The sequence below is a fragment of the Labrus mixtus genome, chromosome 20 (genome assembly GCF_963584025.1).
Source record: "Labrus mixtus chromosome 20, fLabMix1.1, whole genome shotgun sequence".
Taxonomy (NCBI): Eukaryota; Metazoa; Chordata; class Actinopteri; order Labriformes; family Labridae; genus Labrus; species Labrus mixtus.
The window spans coordinates 18,271,819-18,291,810 of NC_083631.1; the positions used below are offsets into that span (position 1 = coordinate 18,271,819).

Below are 19,992 nucleotides of genomic sequence, written 5' to 3' on the forward strand. Positions count from 1 at the left end.
ACCGGTACAAAATAATCCTTTATATACTGTATACAACGTATAAATCAATGAAACCACAGACAGTATTTTTTAACACATATTTATTATAATGAAGGCAACATACATCAGCTACACAACAACACCATCATCATTATTAACTATCCTTTTTTAAAACCACAATGTAGAGATTAAAAGTTTGTTTGGCGCCCTCTAGTGTTGGTTTCTTATTCAAACAATACAATTCCATTCACATTTTGTGTGTGTGAAAAGCAAGACAACAGATCACAGCAGGCCTAGCTTAGTATATATAAACATACTTCTGTTTTTAAATCTGCTGGTCGCACTTCAGAACGTCCAGGAAATAGAATAATTTGAAGGATGACTCAAGCACATGAAGACTTTCAAAGCAAAATAGATAAATACATGTTAAGAGTATGTTGCAGACTATCTTACACACACAGCAGACTTGATCGTCACCATGGCGACCAGAGACTACTCTCCGCTGTCTTTATTCTGAAAGTAGGAAAATGAGAGGGAAAGGACATGATGTTTGTTCACAAGGATGACTATGACTCTGTGATCAACACAAGAATGAGTGTTTCAGAAGGTAGACTGACTCACCTTGTTCAGGTCTCGACTCTTCACCTTCATCTTGTTGATCTGAGACTCTGCGATGTCGGCTCGCTCCTCGGCCTCCTCCAACTCGTGCTGCACCTTCCTCAGCTTTGACAGGTGAGTGTTGGCCTGCTCCTCCTGTAACCAATAATTAAGAATGAAAAAGTAATAACAAAAGAGCTAATAATATGTAAAAAGCTGTTGATAAAAATTCAGATGTAAATTCTGCTGATCTTAAAGGACAATTTGGATTTTACATCCTACCCAAACTATGCAAACTGAGTGAAAGTGGGTAAGGAGCGGTTTGGAGGAGCGGTGAGAAGGCCCTGTGAGTAAATCAGCACTGAGATGCACACTGGCGCCCTCGTGTGGCCCCATGAATACAACACAACGAGAGCCAATCAATGATTAAAACAGATTTTAAAAATAAAATTAATTCTACAAATAGTACGACTGATAAAATTGATAATTAAATTCTACAACTGCTACTACTTCTTCTATTTATTATACTTTTATTACAATTATAACAATAATACAAGTAATTCATAATAAAAATACAATCAGAAATTGATACGGATAATACAATTCTAATAAATATAAAAACACAATAATAATAGTATTAATACTTATTATCATTTTAAAAGTAATGAGTCAGACCTGGATTTTGACTGCAAAATAAATAAATAATAATAATAATAATAAATTCAGATAGTGATGGGTAAAGGGACTCACAGCCTCCTCAGCTTGTCTCTTGTACACTTTGACCTTCAGCTGCAGTTTGTCCACCAGCTCCTGCAGCCTCATCATGTTCTTCTTATCTTCATCAGACTGAACAGCAAAAATCAAATAAACTTACCCAGATTGTGATATCTCACGCTCTGACAACACTGTCAAAAAGATATCTACAGAGACAGATATTTTTGCAAAAGGAGGAAGCTGATTTTTGAATACCAGTAACAGCTGATACAGCACTCCCTTCAAATCTAAAGGCAGCTCTCTGCCTCCATCTGTCAGCCTGTTTGTCTTATTTAGATCTGACTCTAATACTGAAAATGTTTAATTCAGATCCAACACGACATTTGTGTTAACACAAAATAACAAACAATGACTGAAGATTAAACTGGATGATGCCATGAATTAGCGAGGACTCATGGGAGTTTGTTATAATATGGCATTGCTGATCAGAAATCCTGCTAATAGACGAGGTCACAAATGAAAGTTGAACTCATGAGTAGAGGTCGATATGAACATGTCACAGTCAGACGATTGATCACTTTTTATCTCACTACAGTTCAAGTATTTTCAGAATTAGTTTCTACCTATACATGAATAAATGACCTGAAGACTTTTTCACTTCTGACTGACAATTGAGACTCTCAATTTTATAACTTCCGGATGAAAAATTGCAGCAGGTATGCTGACAGTTTACCTGATAGGTGAGCTCTTTAATCCTGCGCTCCAGTTTACGCACTCCTTTCACAGCGTCTGATCCGTGTCTCTGTTCAGCTTCCACCTCGGTCTCCAGTTCGCGAACCTGCAGACAAAGTGTTTGACATTTAAAGACAGTTGGTTAACTTAATACATGACATTAAGACCTAGAGATAGACAGCCAGTCACACTCACATTCACACCTACGGGCAATCTACAGTCACTCATTAACCTAACGAGCATGTCTCATATATGTGTTTTTATCACGCAGAGAACCAGACAGTATTCTTTGCGTTCTCAGGACGTCTTTATGCTCTCTGTCCCAAACGCTCGGACAGAAATTGGGAAAAGGGCTTTTGGGTACTCTGCACCCTTCAGCCTGGAATCTGTTGCAGAATGACTTAAAGCTCAAGGAGCTGGTGTCCTTAAATGTTTTTAAATCTAAAATGAAAGACATGGAAGCAGATTCTATAGGATGTCGATGTTTTGACTCGGCTGTTTGAACAACTGATTCCCTGATATGACTCATAGATGGTTCTATTTTAATCCAAAATTTTGTGCTTTGTAAATTGTACTTTGTCTCTCTTTGTATTTCCGTCTGTGACTTTGTGTTTTTGCTGCTGCCTGTCTTGGCCAGGTCTCCCTTGAAAAAGACCAACCTGGTTAAATAAAAAAATACAAATTTGGACTGTGGGAGAGAACCCAGGAATGAACAGGGAGAACATGCAAAGTCCACACAGAGAGGCTCCTGTCAGACTGGGGTTTGAACCAGGAACCTTCTAGCTTTGAGGCAACAGCGCTAACAACTATAATATAAAGAAATAGCAAAAAAAGGATTCCAACAGAAGCAGAGAAACGTTTTGATGAATGAGTTAAAAGGACGACTCGTCACCCGAGCTTCCAGCTTCTGCAGCTGCTTCTTCCCGCCCTTCATGGCGATGTTTTCGGCCTCGTCCAGTCGCTGCTGCAGGTCCTTCACCGTCACCTCCAGGTTCTTCTTCATCCTCTCCAGGTGCGCACACGTGTCCTGCTCCTTCTTCAGCTCCTCAGCCATCATGGCCGCCTGCAATGAGACGTACAATAACTGATAACTAGATTTTTGTGTGTGCAGCAGAGAATATAACACAATCTTTAAATCGTAAATGTATCATATTTGTTTTAACATTAATGATAAATCTTTAATTTTCTTTACATCAGTGACGGCCTTTTTAGCTTTCTCCTCAGCGTTCCTCGCTGTCTGAACGCTGTCGTCCATCTCAGCCTGAATATTCGACAGATCAGCCTCCAGCTTCTTCCGACTGTTCAGCAGACTGGTGTTCTGTCAGACAGATGTTACATCATTGGACATGAAATGTAAAGGAAGATAATCATACATAAAATAAGACTTAAAATCTCATGAGAGGAGTTTTTAACTGTTTATAAAAACAGGCTGAAATTGATACAGATTCATCTTCATGAACTACAAAAGCAAACAAGTCCAATTTGGTGAAGGTTGATTATATTTCGACATATATTTTATACCTGTGCGTGCAGCAGCTGCAGCCTCTCGCTGGCGTCCAGCAGCTCCTGCTCTGCCAGCTTGCGGCTCCTCTCCGTTTGCTCCAGAGCCCCTCGGAGCTCCTCCATCTCCGCCTGCAGGAGGTTACTCCGTCTCTCCGACAGCGCCACCTGCTCCTTCATGTCCTCGCTGCTCCTCAGAGCGTCGTCCAAGTGAATCTGTACTTCCTGTTTGGATAGAAGTAATAACAGCTCTGCGTTCTCAGACTGTCTTTAAATGTTCCTCTTAAATGTTTCTCCTTGATGAATTAACAAATGTTAAAACACATTTATATCTGTCTCATTGAGCTGTCCCTGGATGTTACACTCATTATTAATGTTTCTATATTTACTTTGAGTTGTCCCTGTAGGTTCCTCAGCTGTTTCTGGGACTCGGCAGCCTGTCTGTTGGCGTGGCTCAGCTGGATCTCCATCTCGTTCAGGTCGCCCTCCATCTTCTTCTTCAGTCTCAGAGCGTCGTTCCTGCTGCGGACCTCGGCGTCCAGGTTCGTCTGCATGGTGTCGACGATCCTCTGGCTGTTTCTCTTCAGCTGCTCGATCTCCTCGTCTTTCTCTGCGACCTTTTTGTCAACCTCCGATTTCACCTGGTTCAGCTCCAGCTGGACTCGCAGGATCTTGGACTCTTCGTGCTCCAGGGAGGCCTGGGAGAAGACGATAAGTGAATCTCTTGAGATTTTAAGATTAAGATTATGAGTGATCAGCCAGCTAAACAGTTAAACATGTGCAAAATAAGTCAGAATTGACCTCTGATGATTGCTACGTTCCAATCATAAAACCTGAGGTTAACTGTTATTTCAGTCATTTGTCTAGTCAAGGTTTATTGAAAGTCAAGCGGCCACACAGCACTAGTCATTATGGTTTTGGACAGTGTTTAGCCATGTTAAATAAATTTAATCTGTTTTTTTTCTCTCTTTTTCCCCGTCACCTCAGCCTCCTCCAGAGACGTCTGAGCCTCCAGTTTCTCCTGCTCGGCTTGTTTCTTCGACTTCTCCAGCTCATGGATGGTTTTCCCCGTCTCTCCCAGCTGCTCTGTCAGATCCATAATTTCCTCTGAAAACAGAGAGTGAAAAGCTTTTACTTTCCCCACCTTTAAAAAAACATTTTCTGTATTCACGATGAGAGGAAGAGGAGGGTGCCGACGTACGCTGCAAGTTTTTATTTTCTCGCTTGAGCGTCTCCAGTTGTTCCAGACATTCCTCGAAGGCATTCTTCATCTTAAAGATCTCCGTTCCCAAACCTCGAGCTTCTTTGACGGCCGACTCCAGCTCCGCTTGACCCTCCTCGTACTTCTGCTTCCACTCAGACAGAACCTGCAGGAAGGACACTACAGCTCAGTATTTATCTAACCAGGTGAGGAGAACATCTGGACATAATGTAGACAAAAGTAACGACGCTTTTCTAGAACTTTTCTGGCATTTTAAACTAGGTGGAAACAAACCCTCAGCATGCATTTTAAACAACACTTGATGAATTCTGTCATAAACTTGGTGTAAATGTCAAACCTTGTCAAAGTTTCTCTGCTTCTTGTCCAGAGCAGCTGCAGCAGCATTCGATCTCTCCACGTCCATCATTAAATCGTCCACCTCCCCCTGCAGACGCTGCTTCGTCTTCTCCAGAGATGAACATTTGGAGTTCACCGCCTCCACCGCTTCCTCTGCTTCCTGCAGACGCAGCGCCAGCTTCTTCCTGCAGGTGGACACACACACACACACACACACACACACACACACACACACCATGAGACCAGATCACATCCTGTTAACCTGCACAAAGTAAAACCATTAAATAATCATCCTGTCTAAAGGGTGACGAGTTAGTTTCTCTCACTTGGCCTCCTCGAGCTCCTCGGTACGTTGGATAGCGTCCGTCTCATATTTGTTTCTCCACTGAGACACGTCGCTGTTGGCCTTGGACAGGCAGCGATGAAGCTCGGCTTTGGCCTCCTGCTCCTCCTCGTACTGCTCCCTGAGCAGCTCGCAGTCATGGCGAGACGATTGCAGAGCATGAGCCAGAGCGCTCTTCGCCTGAAGGGACAGAGCAGAAACACCACTTCAACTTTAAAACACCTAAAGCACGACCAAACTTTAAAATGTTATTGTCTCTATGTTCCATACAGCTTCAGTTTTCTCCGATCAATACTCCAACATCGACTCTTTAATTAACCTGAGCTCACCTTCCCCTCCTCCTCATGGAGTCTTTTCAGCTCCTCTATCTGCTGAATGAACGCCTGTTTCCCGCGGGTTAACTGTGACATTAAAGACTCTTTTTCTTCAAGCTGACGAGACATTTCAGCTGGATGACAAATGTAGAAAAAAGCAGAAATGAAAAAAAAAATGATACAGATACTGAAAGTTTGAATTTATTCTCAAATTGGCAAAACAAAGAAACCTTCCTCCTTTCTTTTCCTGACGCTCTTCCATGCGTAAGTGATTGGTTTATTTTCTCAGATGTGATGGAATATTTCTCACCGTTTTCTGACTGCAGTCGAGCTCTCTGACTGGACAGATCACTGATGAGCCTCTGATGCTCTTCCTCTTTAGTTTTCACCTCGTTCAGTTGATCCTCCAGCGAGCGGCACATTTTCTCTAAGTTGATCTTGAGTTAAAAGGTGAAGATTTATTATATAAAATGTTTAAATGGACCAAATAATAATTTAAAAAAAACAAGCAGTATTTTAAAGGCTAACCTTTGCCTTGGCCGTGCTCTCCATGTTGCTGGCCAAGTCGTCCAGCTCCAGCCTCAGCTCGCTCTTTTCCTTCTCCAGTTTCTGTCGCACCCTCTGGATGTTGTCCAGCTGCTCCCCGAGCTCGGCCGTGCTGTCGGCGTGTTTCTTCCTCAGCCCGGCGGACGTGGCCTCGTGTTGAAGCGAACTCTCCTCCAGGTCTCTGCGCAGCTTCAAAAACTCCGCCTCCCTCTTTTTGTTCATCTCGGCCTGAGCGGCCGTCGCTCCTCCCGCCTCCTCCAGACGCTCGCTCACCTCCTCCAGCTCTCTGGAGAGGTCGCATCGCTGCTTCTCCACTTTGGCTCGAGCCGAACGCTCCGCCTCGATCTCCTCCTCCAGCTCCTCGATCCGAGCCTGAAGATGAAGATCAGAAAGGTATGATAAAAATATCTTTAGTCATTTCTCTTTTTTTATATCACTTCATAATGAAACCAGTCTGAATCCTCACCTGAAGCTCTTTGATTTTCTTCTGCAGCTGAACACCCAGAGATTGTTCGTCCTCCACCTTCGACTGCAGCTGAGACAACTCAAAGTCTTTCCTGGAAAATATAACTTCCTATGAGTTTAAATCCATCACAGGTAAAAGAAAATGGACTGTACTGACACAGTCTTCTGACCACTCAACGCTCTTTTACACTACGTGTCACATTCACCCACTAACACACATTCAAACACTGATGACAGAGGCCGCTATGAGAAGTGCCTCAGTGTTCATTAATCGCTGTTAATTCCATCGGGAACACTTTGAGGTTCAGTGTCTTGCCCAAAGACACATCAATATGAGAAGTGCAGGAGGTAGGATCAACTGAGACCTTCCAATTGAGACACCCCCGAGTCTACCTCTGAGTCAGAGTGTAACTTAGTTGAGATTTCGTACTATACACATGAAATATGTTAAGTTTCAGACCATCGCCAAGGAAACCACCAACACAAAACAACAGTAAAAATGTAGACCTCCGTCCAAAGCACCAGGTTTTTCCAGAAAGACTTACTTCTTCATCTTCTCGTCCAGCTGCTGCTTCTCGTTCTCTAAATCCATGATGGACTCCTGAGACAGTTTCAGATCTCCCTCCAGCTTCCTCTTCCCTCGCTCCAGATCCATCCGGATCTTCTTCTCTTGTTCCAGAGACGCCTCCATCTAAAACCACCACGTTAAACATCAACATGTTAAAACTTCTTCTAATCAAGTTGAAACATATACACAAGATGTTAATGACAGTGATAATGTGGATTGAAGCGATCTCACCTCGTCCACCTGCTGCTCCAGTTTGGTCCTGGCTTTGCTCACAGCGTTCAGTTTGTCCTCCTCGGCCTGCAGGTCGTCCAACGTCTGCTGATGAGCCTCCTGCAGAGCTTTCTTCTCCTTTGACAGCTTGCTGATGTTTTCATCCTGACTCATGAGTTCTTCAGTCAGGTTTTTCACCTGAACAATCAGAAATGATGTCATCAATCCTCTTTAACATGATGATACATCAACAGTAGTCTGTGCCCATATGTGAATCCCTTACTTTGTTTTCCACAGCGTGTTTCTCCTTCTCCACTTTGGCTAAGGTGAGCTCCAAGTCATCGATGTCTCTCTTCAGTTCGGAGCTCTCGTCCTCCAGCTTCCTCTTCTTGGCCGTCAGCTCGGCATTCACCTCCTCCTCGTCCTCCAGCCGCTCTGAGACCTCCTTCAGTTTGGCCTCCAGCTGGATCTTACTCTTTATGAGTCCTTCACACCTCTCCTCTGCGTCCTGGAGGCTGTCTGCCTCCTGATAGAATAAGTCAGAGTTAAACAGCTAACATATGGTTAATTAATCTTAATAATGGAGACCGAGCAGACTTACAGCCTGGACCTGCAGCAGCAGGTCGTTCTTCTCCTGTACGATGGAGACCATCTTCTCCTCCAGCTCTCGGCGTCTGTTGTCAGATTTGCTCAGGTCTTCTTTGAGTTTTGTGAAATCTTCCTTCATTTGAACCATTTCCTTCTCGACTTCAGCGCTCTTCAGCAGAGGTTTGAGTTTAAAGTAGAGCTTCATCCAGGGCCAGTGTTTCACGTTCATGAAGGAGCGGAAGTTGTACTGGATTGTGTAGATCGACTCCCTGTCGGAGAGAAACTGGGATTAGCAACTCGATCTACGTCTTGTCATTATATTCTTATGAGCATCTCAAACCGTCAACATGAAGGATTTGGTGAATAGCTCAAGGGCACTTGACTTGACTTAAACCGGCGACCCTCCGCTTCCCAACCCAGGTCCCTGCAGACTGTAGTAATGTCATTGAGCAACTTATACTAAAATTAGCATTTAGCTCATATAGCAATACTGCTAGAGCTGCTGACAATGCTGTAACTTCCTTGTGAAACAGATTTTAATTTGAGAGAAAATACATTATGATTGTTGAGGTTGTGATCATGGGCTCATTGAACTCTTAATTCAATGTGAGGTTTTAAATCCAAAAGCCTGATGTTAGCATGCTGGTGCTTTGTGCTGACTTCTCACAGAGCTGCTAGCATTGATGTAGCAGGCGTTTTTTTGTACAACAACATGTGTAGTTTTCACTCTTAAGGCGTTTGTTATTTTTACTTCCTGGCCATCATCTTCTGGAACTCAACCCGGACGAGGAAGGCTCGACACAAAGCTTGAGTCGACGTCACGACCTGAGCCAAGCGCTCGTCTCTCATTTCCTCCAGAGCCCCGAGCAGACCGGCTTTGAAGAAGACCTTCAAATCAAAGATGAATATTCACCATTACAACCATCATCTTTATACTTCAGGTTATTTATCTGTGCCGATCATTTAGCTTCAAACATGTCTACTTTTAGAGGTCTGTAAATAAAGAATAATTCAAACCTTTGTATGTCCAAACTTGTACTGCGTGTGATCAACATCGATGGAGCCCAGAAGTTTCTCTGCAGCCTTTTTGTTGTCCATAAACTGTCCCTCAGGAACCGCACTGGCATTCAGGATCCTGTATCTAGAGGAGGATAATTATGAATTATATACAGCATTAACACTGTCAAATATTACAAAGGTTTATTTTTGGGCTTTTTATTCCTTTATTTAGAGATAGGACAGTGGATAGAGTCAGAAATCAAGGAGAGAGAGAGAGAGAGAGGGGAATGACATGCAGGAAAGGAGCCACAGGTCAGACTGGAACCCGGGCTGCCCTCTTGGAGGACTTAAACCTCCATACATGGGGCGCGTGCACTAACCACTAGACTACCCGCAACCCCACACTGTCAAGTATTTCAACTTTATCATTACAGAGGCTGTGACTCTGTGACATATTTCAATTACATTTGTGAATATGAAGGCCAAACACTGAGATATTTTAATGTGAACTCTGTCAGTATGGAGGCGTCACCGTGAAGATTATTTCAACCTGATCTACCTCTGTTTGAAATCCCCGTACAGGATTCTGCTGGGAAACCCTTTCCTGCAGATCCGGATTCCCTCCAGAACGCCGTTACAGCGAAGTTGATGAATAACCAGGAAGTTCTCCATGGAACCTAAGATGAAAGGTTCGATAATTCATTTGACACGTGTTGTTCTGCAGTGTTACAACATGATTAGAGGGGGGGCGTCAGAAGGACCTGGTGTTTTGGTCTCATTCGGTATCAGGCAGCGCACAAAGTGAGGATGAGTCGTTCTCAGATTGGTCATGAGCTTCCCAAGATTCTCCTGAAAGAAAATGATGAAGAATATTTGTTTATTTTTTTTTATTTAGTGTAGATTTCATTCTGAGCACATTAGTATGAATTTGATCAGTTTCTGACAGTTATGAGATTATTGGTTCTTTCAGCCATTTAATGAGATTCTGGGATTAAAATGTAGCATATATTTGACTTTTTTGGATGTTCAGACGATCAGATCCGTCGACTGAAAGAAATTGATGACATTTAGATGAATGTGCCAAGAATCAGACCAAGATTTAGTGTGTTAATTTTGACTTTTAAATGTGATGTTTTTTTATGTTGCCAGGAACATTTCGGCTGGCGTAAATTAGCATTGTACCCTGAACAGCGCTGACACAGTTTGAAAAGATGCTCCTTTCTTCTTGGCTACTTTTTTGGCTCCTCCTGCAGCTGCTTCTGCATGAATAACACATTAAGCACAGAGACAGTGGTCAGTAACAATTACAATCTGCATTAATGACACGTTAATAACTGTATAAAACACTGAGAATTTCTAGATTCTATTTAATATTCATAAACACAAATCTGTATTTGTTAACCTTTGGGAGGGATATTTACTTTTTTATAATAAATGATGACATTAAACCAAAGTTTATAGAAATATTGACTTTATGTGACAAGCGTACCTTCAGACCCGGAGAAGCTGGCGTACAGCATGGAGAGAAGTTTGACCGAGGACTTCTGGTAGAGTTGAACCACCGACTCGCTCAGAGGGTCTTTGTTCTTCTCCAGCCAGCCGCTGATGTTGTAGTCGACTGTTCCTGCGTAATGCATCAGAGTGAAGTGAGCCTCGGGCTTCCCTTTCACTGTTTTGGGCTTCAGGAAGCAGTTGTTCTTCCCCATGTGTTGGTCGTGCAGTTTGTTCTTAAAGGACATGTCCGTAGATTTGGGGAACATACACTCCTCCTCCAGGATGGAGAAGATCCCCATCGGCTACAAACACAAGGTTTATTAATGACAACATAAACACTCATTTAAGATCTAAAATCAACAGTAACTGAATAAAACCTCACCTTCTCAATGAGCTCGATGCAGGCTGCTAAGTCCATCCCAAAGTCAATGAACTCCCAGTCGATTCCCTCTTTCTTGTACTCTTCTTGTTCCAGCACGAACATGTGGTGGTTGAAAAACTGTTGCAGCTTCTCGTTGGTGAAGTTGATGCAGAGCTGCTCCATGCTGTTGTACTGAACACAAATGATCAAGATCAATTGTTATTAAAGTACATAATTAATAATAAAGTGTGTTAGAAGAATTACAATCTAAAGACTCTGGACACCTACGTCAAAGATTTCAAATCCTGCGATGTCGAGGACGCCGATGAAATGTTGTCGTGACTGTTTGGTGTCGAGCTGCTGGTTGATCCGGATGACCATCCACAGAAACATCTTCTCGTAGACGGACTTACCAAGAGCGCCGATGGAGTTATAAACCTGCAGACAGAGTTAAAGAAAGACATGACTAATCATTTCTATACAGAGAACACAAAGTAGAGTAAATCTGACAGGCTGTCTTTCTGGCATCAGTTTGAAAAACCAGCACAGAACAGGAAAAAAAAAAAAAGATGAAAGTCCAGCCACTTAATGCTTTATCACCTAAATAACATATAATCAGTCTTACCTGCTGCACATTCTGTCCTTTAGTGACGTACTCATTCCCTACTTTGACTCGGGGGTAACAGAGTCCTTTCAGCAGGTCGGCAGAGTTCAGACCCATTAGGTAGGCAGCTTTATCAGCCTCTGAAAATAAAAATCAAACCATGAAATGTTTAAGTTATAATAAACGTTTCTTTGTTTGGCCATAATGAATAAATCAACCCTAAGCCACAGACTCTTTATAGGAAAAGGAGCGTCAGGGTTTGAGGGGGGCGAAAACACCTGCATTTCTTCAATTGTCCAGCAGGGAGTTGGCAACTCCATTTTTTGAGAAAACAAGTGTACTTCTTACTTAGATTATTACATTTATGAATGAAGTTAATTTCGTTCAAGTCTGTTTTTAGCAAGTTAGCCTCCCAAATAATGTCACAGCATTTTCATTGGCTGAAAACTTGGGGTTTGCTAACCCCACCTTTCTCCTAAGCTACCCACCCTCTCGTCATGATACGGTTTATCTTGGTGCTGATGATCTCTTTTGCTTTCATAGGTCATAGAGAGGAATCACTAAAATTTCCGTATCTTTCATAAACAATCAAATAAATCCTCACAGGAGCTTTCATTTTTTTCAGATTATTTCTATTTCTTTCGATTCAATCTGATGGATGATCGTCACCCTCGGTGCCGTCGGGCTCCGCCTGCTCCTCTCGCTGCTTCTGCTTGAACTTCATGTTCCCATAATGCATCACTGCTCCTGTCAGCTTGTAGATGCCAATTTTCTCTTCGTTGGTGAAGCCCAGAATATCGATGGCCTCCTGTGTCACAAAAAGGGAAACAAAAAACATCAGGTAGAAATAAAGAAAAAGAGGATATTTTTTGTGTCTTAACTCACGTCTGTAGCCATCAGCTCCTCGGCATCATCGATGCTCTTCACAGCGATTTCTCCATGGCTGATAAATGTGAAGTCATATGGGTTTGTGGTGATGAGAAGCAGTTCTAAGGAGATAAAATTAAATATATTTCTATGACGGTCTGTGGCAAACAAGAAGGTTAATAATCAAATGATAACTCCAACATAATTGATCACATTACCGATGAGTTCAGGCTTCTTGTTGCAGGTGAGCTGATAAAAGATGTGATAACTCCTCTCAGCCGCCAGCTGGAACGTCACCCTCGACTTCTCCAGCAGATCTAAAACCAAGAAAATCCCCGTTGATGTTCACGGACATTATTTATCATTGTCTATAAATATACAGAATACGTCTATAAACTCACATGTTTCTATGTCGGCAGAGGCCAGTTTACCGGTCGTGCCAAAGTGGATTCGGATAAATTTTCCCTGTTAAAAAAATAGAATAAATCTTAAATAAACTCAGGTTGAATAAAAAAAAATCCTCCGTCTGACTCACAAATCGAGATGAGTTGTCGTTCCTCATTGTTTTTGCATTTCCGAAAGCTTCCAGCAGAGGGTTAGCCTGGATGATTTGGTCCTCCAGAGTCCCCTTAACCAACATACAACATACATTTAAGTAATAATAAACAACTCTGAAGCCAGATTAATCAATGTTAATCTGAAAAACTCATTTATGAAATAGAAGGAATTTACAGTCCGTCAAAGTGAGCTCACCTTATATTTACTGCTCATCTCCTTCTTCTTGTCTCCAGAAACTGCAATTGTTGCAAAATACTGAATGACGCGCTTAGTGTTGACAGTCTTTCCAGCACCAGATTCTCCGCTAAAAAACAAAAAGAACATTTATATTTATTCAATTCTGAGTTGTATGTGTTATATGTGAAATGTGCTGTAAACTCACGTGATGAGGATAGACTGATTTTCTCGATCTAAATATATGAAAGAAGACACACGATGAGAAACAGTGATAAAGTCATTAGTTAGCATTGAGTCAGGGAGCTAACGTACCGGTTAGCATGAACTGGTAGGCGTTGTCAGACAAAGCAAAGATGTGAGGAGGAACCTCCATCCTCTTCTTCCCTCTGTAGGCTCGGACCACCTCGGGGTTGTAGACTGGCAGCTGTTTGTAAGGATTCACCGTCACACAGAAGAGCCCCGAGTACGTCTGTGAACACAAGAAAATATCTGATACCGCTACTGTAGCTAGCTAGCTAGCATTTATGTTGGTTTGTTCCTGAATAAAGATTCTCGTTAACTGCTGTATCTTAACATCTTTTTTCTAAAAGATGAATCATACTTACCACATTGACCAAAAATTTACCCTACAATCAACTCTCTGAGAATTATAAACCTGTATCATATTCAAGAATGTTTAAGAATGCTAAACAATTAGCCATTAGCCTCAGACCTCTTTATGTGCCATTGCTTTGGTTCAGTTTCATCTTTTTGATAATTTCAGACATAAACTGTTAACTAAGTATTGACTCTTAGTGTTAATGGGTTGAAATTATGCCAAATATTTTGTCTTTATTTAGCTTAGTTGCTCTTAATAGCTTTATTAAGGCTTAGCCTAGGGTGTATTTACGTTTTGACTGTGTTTACACCTTAGATTGAACAAATAAATATTTTTTCAAATTTCCTGTGAAATGTACAATCATTCACATTAGAAACGCTAAAGAACACCAAGTTGTTTTTTCCATCTTTTCCCGCTCTTAAAGGTCCCATATTATGCTTTTTCTGGTTTTATATGCCCTTTAGTGTGTTTTCCAAGTGTCCTGTGCATGTTTAGGCACATCTCTGTGCAAAAATTCAAAGTCCGCGGAAACGCAGCTTCTCCTACGTCCTCCTGTTAGCTGTAGCATTAGCTGCATGTAACGCTCGGTTCTAGCCCCCCTCGAAAAAAATGTGTCAGTGCGGCGTCATTGTCAGTGTGAGATCACTGATCTAAGTCCGTTGGCTCGTTGTGGCAAGCCCTGCAGCTCATGTTGAAATTTCCGAGAAGCGTGCTGAGCAACTGACCAATAACGACAGAGCGGATCGGCAGACCAATCAGAGCAGACTTGGCCCACGTGGGGTCTAACAGTGTGGGCTCAGCAGAGCGTAGCTGACGGACTCAGAGCGTAGAGGGAGCAAGGAGGAGCAGTACATGAAAACAGACACTTTTTTCTAACTTTATCTATTGTGAACGTACAAAAGTAGGAACATAGATTAAATATACGAACCCCAAAAAGGGCATAATATGGGCTCTTTAAACCAAACTGTCTCATATCTGACATTATATTTTTATCACATACGTATATCATCCAGGCTGCGTATCTCTCCTTCAGGTTAAACAGCACAGCGGGCTCATGAAGGTGCGTCATCATGACCATGTCCTCGATCTTATCAAACTTTGGAGGATTCATAGGAAACACCTGATCCTCTCTGACGGTCACAGTCTGAAAACACAAAACACTGTTTTTAAAAAAAAGACAGAACATTTGATGTTACAAGTTAAAGAACTAAAGGTTTTAAAAACATAATGCTCAACAATCACAAGTCCTGCAGAGAATAAAGGCAGCATTTTGTGCTTCAGGTAAAACTAAATGTGACTGATGATGAAGCTCTTTAATCTGAAGGTTAAATTTAAGACGAATAAAGGGTCAAGGGTCATTCAATCAGTGATCGCTGTCTAATTAACAGATCAATCAGCAGTTATTGATTAGTTAAACCCTTCACCCACCCTGTCGTCCTGCGTCTTAGCCGTCACTTTCCCACCCTCTCTCTCTGTGACCTTGGCCTTCACATACAGCTCTTTGTCGTCGATGACAAAGCACGCCGTCTTGCTGTCAAACGGGCGACTTTGAGCCTCCACCCGCTCACGCTCGGACTTCCTGAGGAACTGAGCCGCTGTGCCGAAGATGGACATCTCTCCATCTGTGCTCATCTTTCACACCTGAGTGACACAAAAAAAACAACAGCTGATTTTTTACATTTTATTACTTTTTAAGTCATCCATCACATACTATCTGATCAGCTTCAAAACCATGATCTTTTCATTTTCATTCCAAGTTGATGTCCTTTGTCAGAACAGTGTCACCACGGCAGTCATCTTAATCAGAGGAAGTCTGAAGTCAATAGGTGTTGGGAGATTAAACAGTTGCTATGACAACAAGTTCAGTCTGTTAATATCTGCTCATGTATCAGGGGGTTAAAACTAAAACACCTTCATGAACCGAGTAAAATGTGTCAAAGAAATAATTGAATTTTCTTGAAAGAACTTAGTGGAAAAAAAGTGAAACAGAAATACCTAACATGATTATTTTTAAATGGAGTTGTGCTGAGTTAAAAAATGTGTGTCTGCAGTTTAGGAACAAGCTAACGTAACGGGAGTTTGGATTATTTACATGTTGGGACTTTTTAAAGCCAAGTTACCGTGTAAATAAGAAATCAGACAAAAAGTCAAAGTTACTTTTCTTCACATGTGTAACGTAAAATTACTAAAGTTACATACTAAACAGCAAATGGTCATACTCTAAATTTAAACAAGGTAGCCTAACTGTTTCACTAAAATAATCCGAAGTTTTAAAGTTTTTTAAAAAAAAATTTATCAACACTGCTTTGTTCCTGAGGTGACGACAGATAATTCAGTCTTCATGAATTGTGTAGCCTAAGGTTCAATAATTCTGTGAGACCAAATTTAAAAGGATTATTTCAGATTATTAATCAAACGTTGTTATATTTTTACACTTTCGCTTTTCTTCACATCTGCAACTTCACATTAGTAAAGTTACAAACATAAAATGGGTTTTCTCTAAACTTTAAATAGTTTTAGTGTCTTTTCCATGTTTTAAAAGGTTTTCTCCCACAAACACTCTTCTTTGTTTCTGAGGTACACATTGGTCACACTGTGTGTACATATTCGATCCCAATATTATTCTATATTATAATATGTCCTCTGTATCGGCAGATTTGATATCAGGACTAACAACAGGGAAAAACTTCTAAAGAATCCAAAACTCAGCTCAGACTCACCTTCTTATTGCAGAATGATCCTACAGGAAAAGTCTGAAGATTAACCTGAAGTTTAACAACACAATAAAGGTATTGATTATTCTTTGAGAGTCAAATACTCATGCAGAGGTTTTTTCCCACCTTGTCATCGACAATATGAAGAGTCTGAGTGTATTTATATGTGAGTGTGTCCTCAGTGTGAAGTCGCTTTTCTTTACATGGACATGAAGAGTTGAAGTTACACACCTGCTCATTATCAGGATTAGACAATAACAGACTAAATATAGACACACACTGACACATCTGAACAACACGGAGATACAACATTTTGTACAGGAAAGAGTATATTCTGTAGAAATAATAAAAATGCACTATAAAAACAAACTAACTACGTATATACAGCTAATATCTTATCAGTCATTGAGATAAATTTAGATCAAGAAGACAAGTCAAAGTGATTTAAATGGGACAATAATAAATGAAAAACAAGACGCAATAATCCAATAAATTGTATTTCAAAGCTTATTACAATAACACTATATGGAAGATAATTAAAAAGTAAAATAAACTGGAACAGCAGAGTCACATATAGAGCAAAATGTCTTGAGTTTAAAGCAGAAAGATACAAAACACACTGTTAAATATTGAAACGGAGATGGTTGAAATGGATCCACAGCGTGTTTGTGCTAAACTGTCAAACACTAGGAAAACATAAAATAATAAAAGAACAATAATAATTTCATAAAAGATTCACCCTGAGTCAAGTTAACTATGTGTTGCCTCCCTGCTGCACTTTTTTTTAACACAGTGAATTTTACAGTGTACACTTGAGTTCATCAACTTTAAAAATACATTTTGTAATAAAAACATACTTTCACAGATAAAAAAAAGGTACCGGTAATATGATAATATGGCTTTTAAAATCCATTTGAGTATTTCTTACACAGTTAACACATTGTAGGCTTCATTAAGTATTATGAAGTGATTGAGCTGTAGAGTAAAGTGTTGCTGTACACATGTTGGTTGTCTTTTCTTGCGTTGCAGTTTAATTTAACAAATCAAAAAAAATATTCAATTCATGCCCTTCAAATTAAAACAGAACAACATCGAAAAAAAAAACAGCCTGTCAGATGATTTATAATCGTCAGGTTATTACTGTCAGCTGATTTTTACTCCCTGAAGGTTAAGATGACTGTAAAGGTAATCAGTCTACTTTTACTCTTTAGTTTCTCTCTCTCTCTCTCTCTCTCACACACACACACACACACACACACACACACACACACACACACATACATACACTCACTGCATTCTGTGTTAAAGTCGACATGTTGGAGGTTAAACTGCAGACAGACGAGATTAAAGGCGGACAGAACGAGCAGACGACCTCCAAAGAGGATCTGAGGAGGATTTATTGTCTTTATTTACAGGATTACAACAAACAGCTGAGAGGCTATTCAGACACCAAAGCTTGAGTAGGAAGAAACTTTAACAAAGGGACCCTAAAATAAAAACAGAGAAGAACATTGTTTTCCCTTACATAAGTCAATCTACCAGTCACAGCGCCAGTGTCTTCTTCTTCTGTTGTTTCTGGCTAAAGTTAGACAGTCAGGTGTCGTCAAAGTCGTGTCAGTGTGAAGCCACTGCAAGGACACACAGGATAGTTAGCTTAGCATCTGAGTGGTTTAGCTCGCAGGTTTAAGTTTCTCTTTGATGCTCAGTCAAATATTTCTTCATCAGACTCTTTGATCATGCAGCTTCAACGCGTTTTGACATTTTAAATTATGTGACACAACAAAAAAAGGTGTTTAAACTTTATTTACAGGTTATGCCTTAAAATTGTCTTCATCTAAACCTAAAAAAAAGTTTTCAGGGAAAACATTAACAGAGGCTGAACATGTTCTAAATCAGAGAATAAGAGAGATCATTTTGAAAGTATAAATAAAAGTTGTATTATTTTTTTTATCTATGTTTAAAAAAAAAACTCCCTTAAATATTAATAAGCCAAATTTACCATGATTGCATCGTGAGTTGGATTTTTAAAGACATCCTACACTGTGACTGTTTCAGCAAGACATTCAGGTCAACCTGATTAAAGGGCAGGTGAGGACCTATGGGACTTGTAGTTTTGTAAACGCTGTAGCTGTAGTTGAGGAAAGAGACCATCCTTGATGCAGATGTCTCCTAAAGACAGCAAGAACAGTGGTCAATATAGCGCACTTCAGCTTGTCCTCCACCAGAGGGAGACAGAGTCCATGTCTGAATTCAGTCCTTTACCATCCCACCGTTTGTGATGTGGCATTAAATGACAGTGTCCCTATGTAACATTTTTCCCTTTCCCTGCACAATTTTGCGGTCTATGTTGAAACTACAGCCATGCAATTGATTATAAAGATGATTCAACACCTCTTTAATACAAACTCAAACTTTCATGAATGTAGGATCGTGTCCTGTCTAAGTCTACATGACTGGCCCAAGAATCCATGACTCTGACATATCACCTGCAGGTGCTGTGTACTAAAGAGTCAGTGAAGTGAGGTGTAGTGAGAGTTTTTCTGTCTCTATTATTGGGCACAGTGGTTAGAGAGGGTGCACAAGCTTCTGTTCCAAAGGAAACCACACATCATTGTTGTGTCCTGTTTTGGCTTTGTTGCACTTGGCTCTTTGTTGCTGACTCCTGCCAGCCCTGAATATAAATCACAATGAATTCACCCCTACAGGCCCCTATATGTTTCTCAATTATGCAGCATAAACTTGAGACATGAGAGACTATGGTTCCACTTTCTCATGACAGTTGCTCAGAGTTTAGACTTTTTCATAGTATTGCACATGTGGTAGATAAATGATAAATGGATTTGAGCTTGTATAGCGCTTTTCAAGTCTTCTGACTACCCAAACAGAGTTAAAGCTGTGTCTTGTTAGAGCCTCTGCAGGTGAACGTGCAACATCACATCTGCTTTTTGTACTCTAATTTTTGGAAAATGTACAAGGATTTATTAACGGAAATGGATCCTTACTGTCCACTACCAACATCCTACGCCCTTGGTGATCTCTCATAATATAAAGTACTGTTTTGACATCAAGGCTTAAATGTCTTTTTATTCTCAAGGATGTTTGTTCCTGCCTGATTCTGGGCAGGAACTTTTATTATGTGTTCCGTGGAGCAGCATTAGACACACTGTAACACCTGTACAAGTCTTCTCCTGCGCCTCTCTGCAGGAGTTGAATACCTTGCTCAAGGGCTTGATAATTGCTACAAAGGGAGGGGATTCACATTGCCTTTCAACACCTGGATTTGCAACACAAGAGATCCACAATGTAATGGAGCAAATAACAGCCCAACATGGCATAGTTTATTCATGACATGCTGCTGATTTAGCTTATCCAGCACTAGCATTCGTGTAGCATGAAAACACAGTTAAAATTAGAACAACTAGTTTGCCAACTAAATTGCTTTAATGAAATTCATTGCTTTTCAGTCGGCAAATGGAGCTTCCAACAGAGTCATTTCCCCCTGTCTA

General features: G+C 40.8%; 2 protein-coding genes across 2 annotated transcripts in view; both read right to left on the reverse strand.

The window, feature by feature from the left end:
- The window catches only part of b9d1 (B9 protein domain 1), a 310,365-nt gene that overhangs the window by 192,057 nt on the left and 98,316 nt on the right, over positions 1–19,992 (reverse strand). The gene's annotated exons all lie outside the window — the stretch shown is intronic.
- LOC132954340 (myosin-1B-like) lies at positions 78–15,404 on the reverse strand. Its single transcript, XM_061026878.1, has 39 exons — positions 15,201–15,404; positions 14,773–14,916; positions 13,487–13,643; positions 13,380–13,407; positions 13,193–13,301; positions 12,975–13,067; positions 12,841–12,904; positions 12,658–12,756; positions 12,458–12,561; positions 12,242–12,380; positions 11,594–11,712; positions 11,257–11,406; positions 10,990–11,160; positions 10,603–10,909; positions 10,296–10,372; positions 9,875–9,962; positions 9,673–9,790; positions 9,132–9,255; positions 8,866–9,002; positions 8,128–8,383; positions 7,810–8,052; positions 7,548–7,724; positions 7,294–7,439; positions 6,750–6,840; positions 6,266–6,655; positions 6,048–6,174; positions 5,753–5,871; positions 5,407–5,603; positions 5,082–5,265; positions 4,724–4,889; positions 4,505–4,629; positions 3,912–4,220; positions 3,544–3,747; positions 3,215–3,340; positions 2,915–3,085; positions 2,024–2,128; positions 1,327–1,422; positions 601–732; positions 78–492 (listed from the first exon to the last, which is right to left on the reverse strand). Exons 1-39 carry the CDS (start codon positions 15,402–15,404, stop codon positions 472–474), a joined length of 5,817 nt encoding a protein of 1,938 aa, XP_060882861.1. The 3' UTR covers positions 78–471.

What these genes read in the sequence shown, in the direction of transcription:
- LOC132954340 (XM_061026878.1), bottom strand. Translation starts at nt 15,404, where the DNA reads ATGAGCACAGATGGAGAGATGTCCATCTTCGGCACAGCGGCTCAGTTC. An exon ending in ACGACAACTCATCTCGATTT is followed by an intron (nt 12,905 to 12,974) that starts GTGAGTCAGACG and finishes TTTTTTTAACAG; the next exon opens with GGAAAATTTATCCGAATCCA. An exon ending in TCCATGAGGAGGAGGGGAAG is followed by an intron (nt 5,604 to 5,752) that starts GTGAGCTCAGGT and finishes CTGTCCCTTCAG; the next exon opens with GCGAAGAGCGCTCTGGCTCA.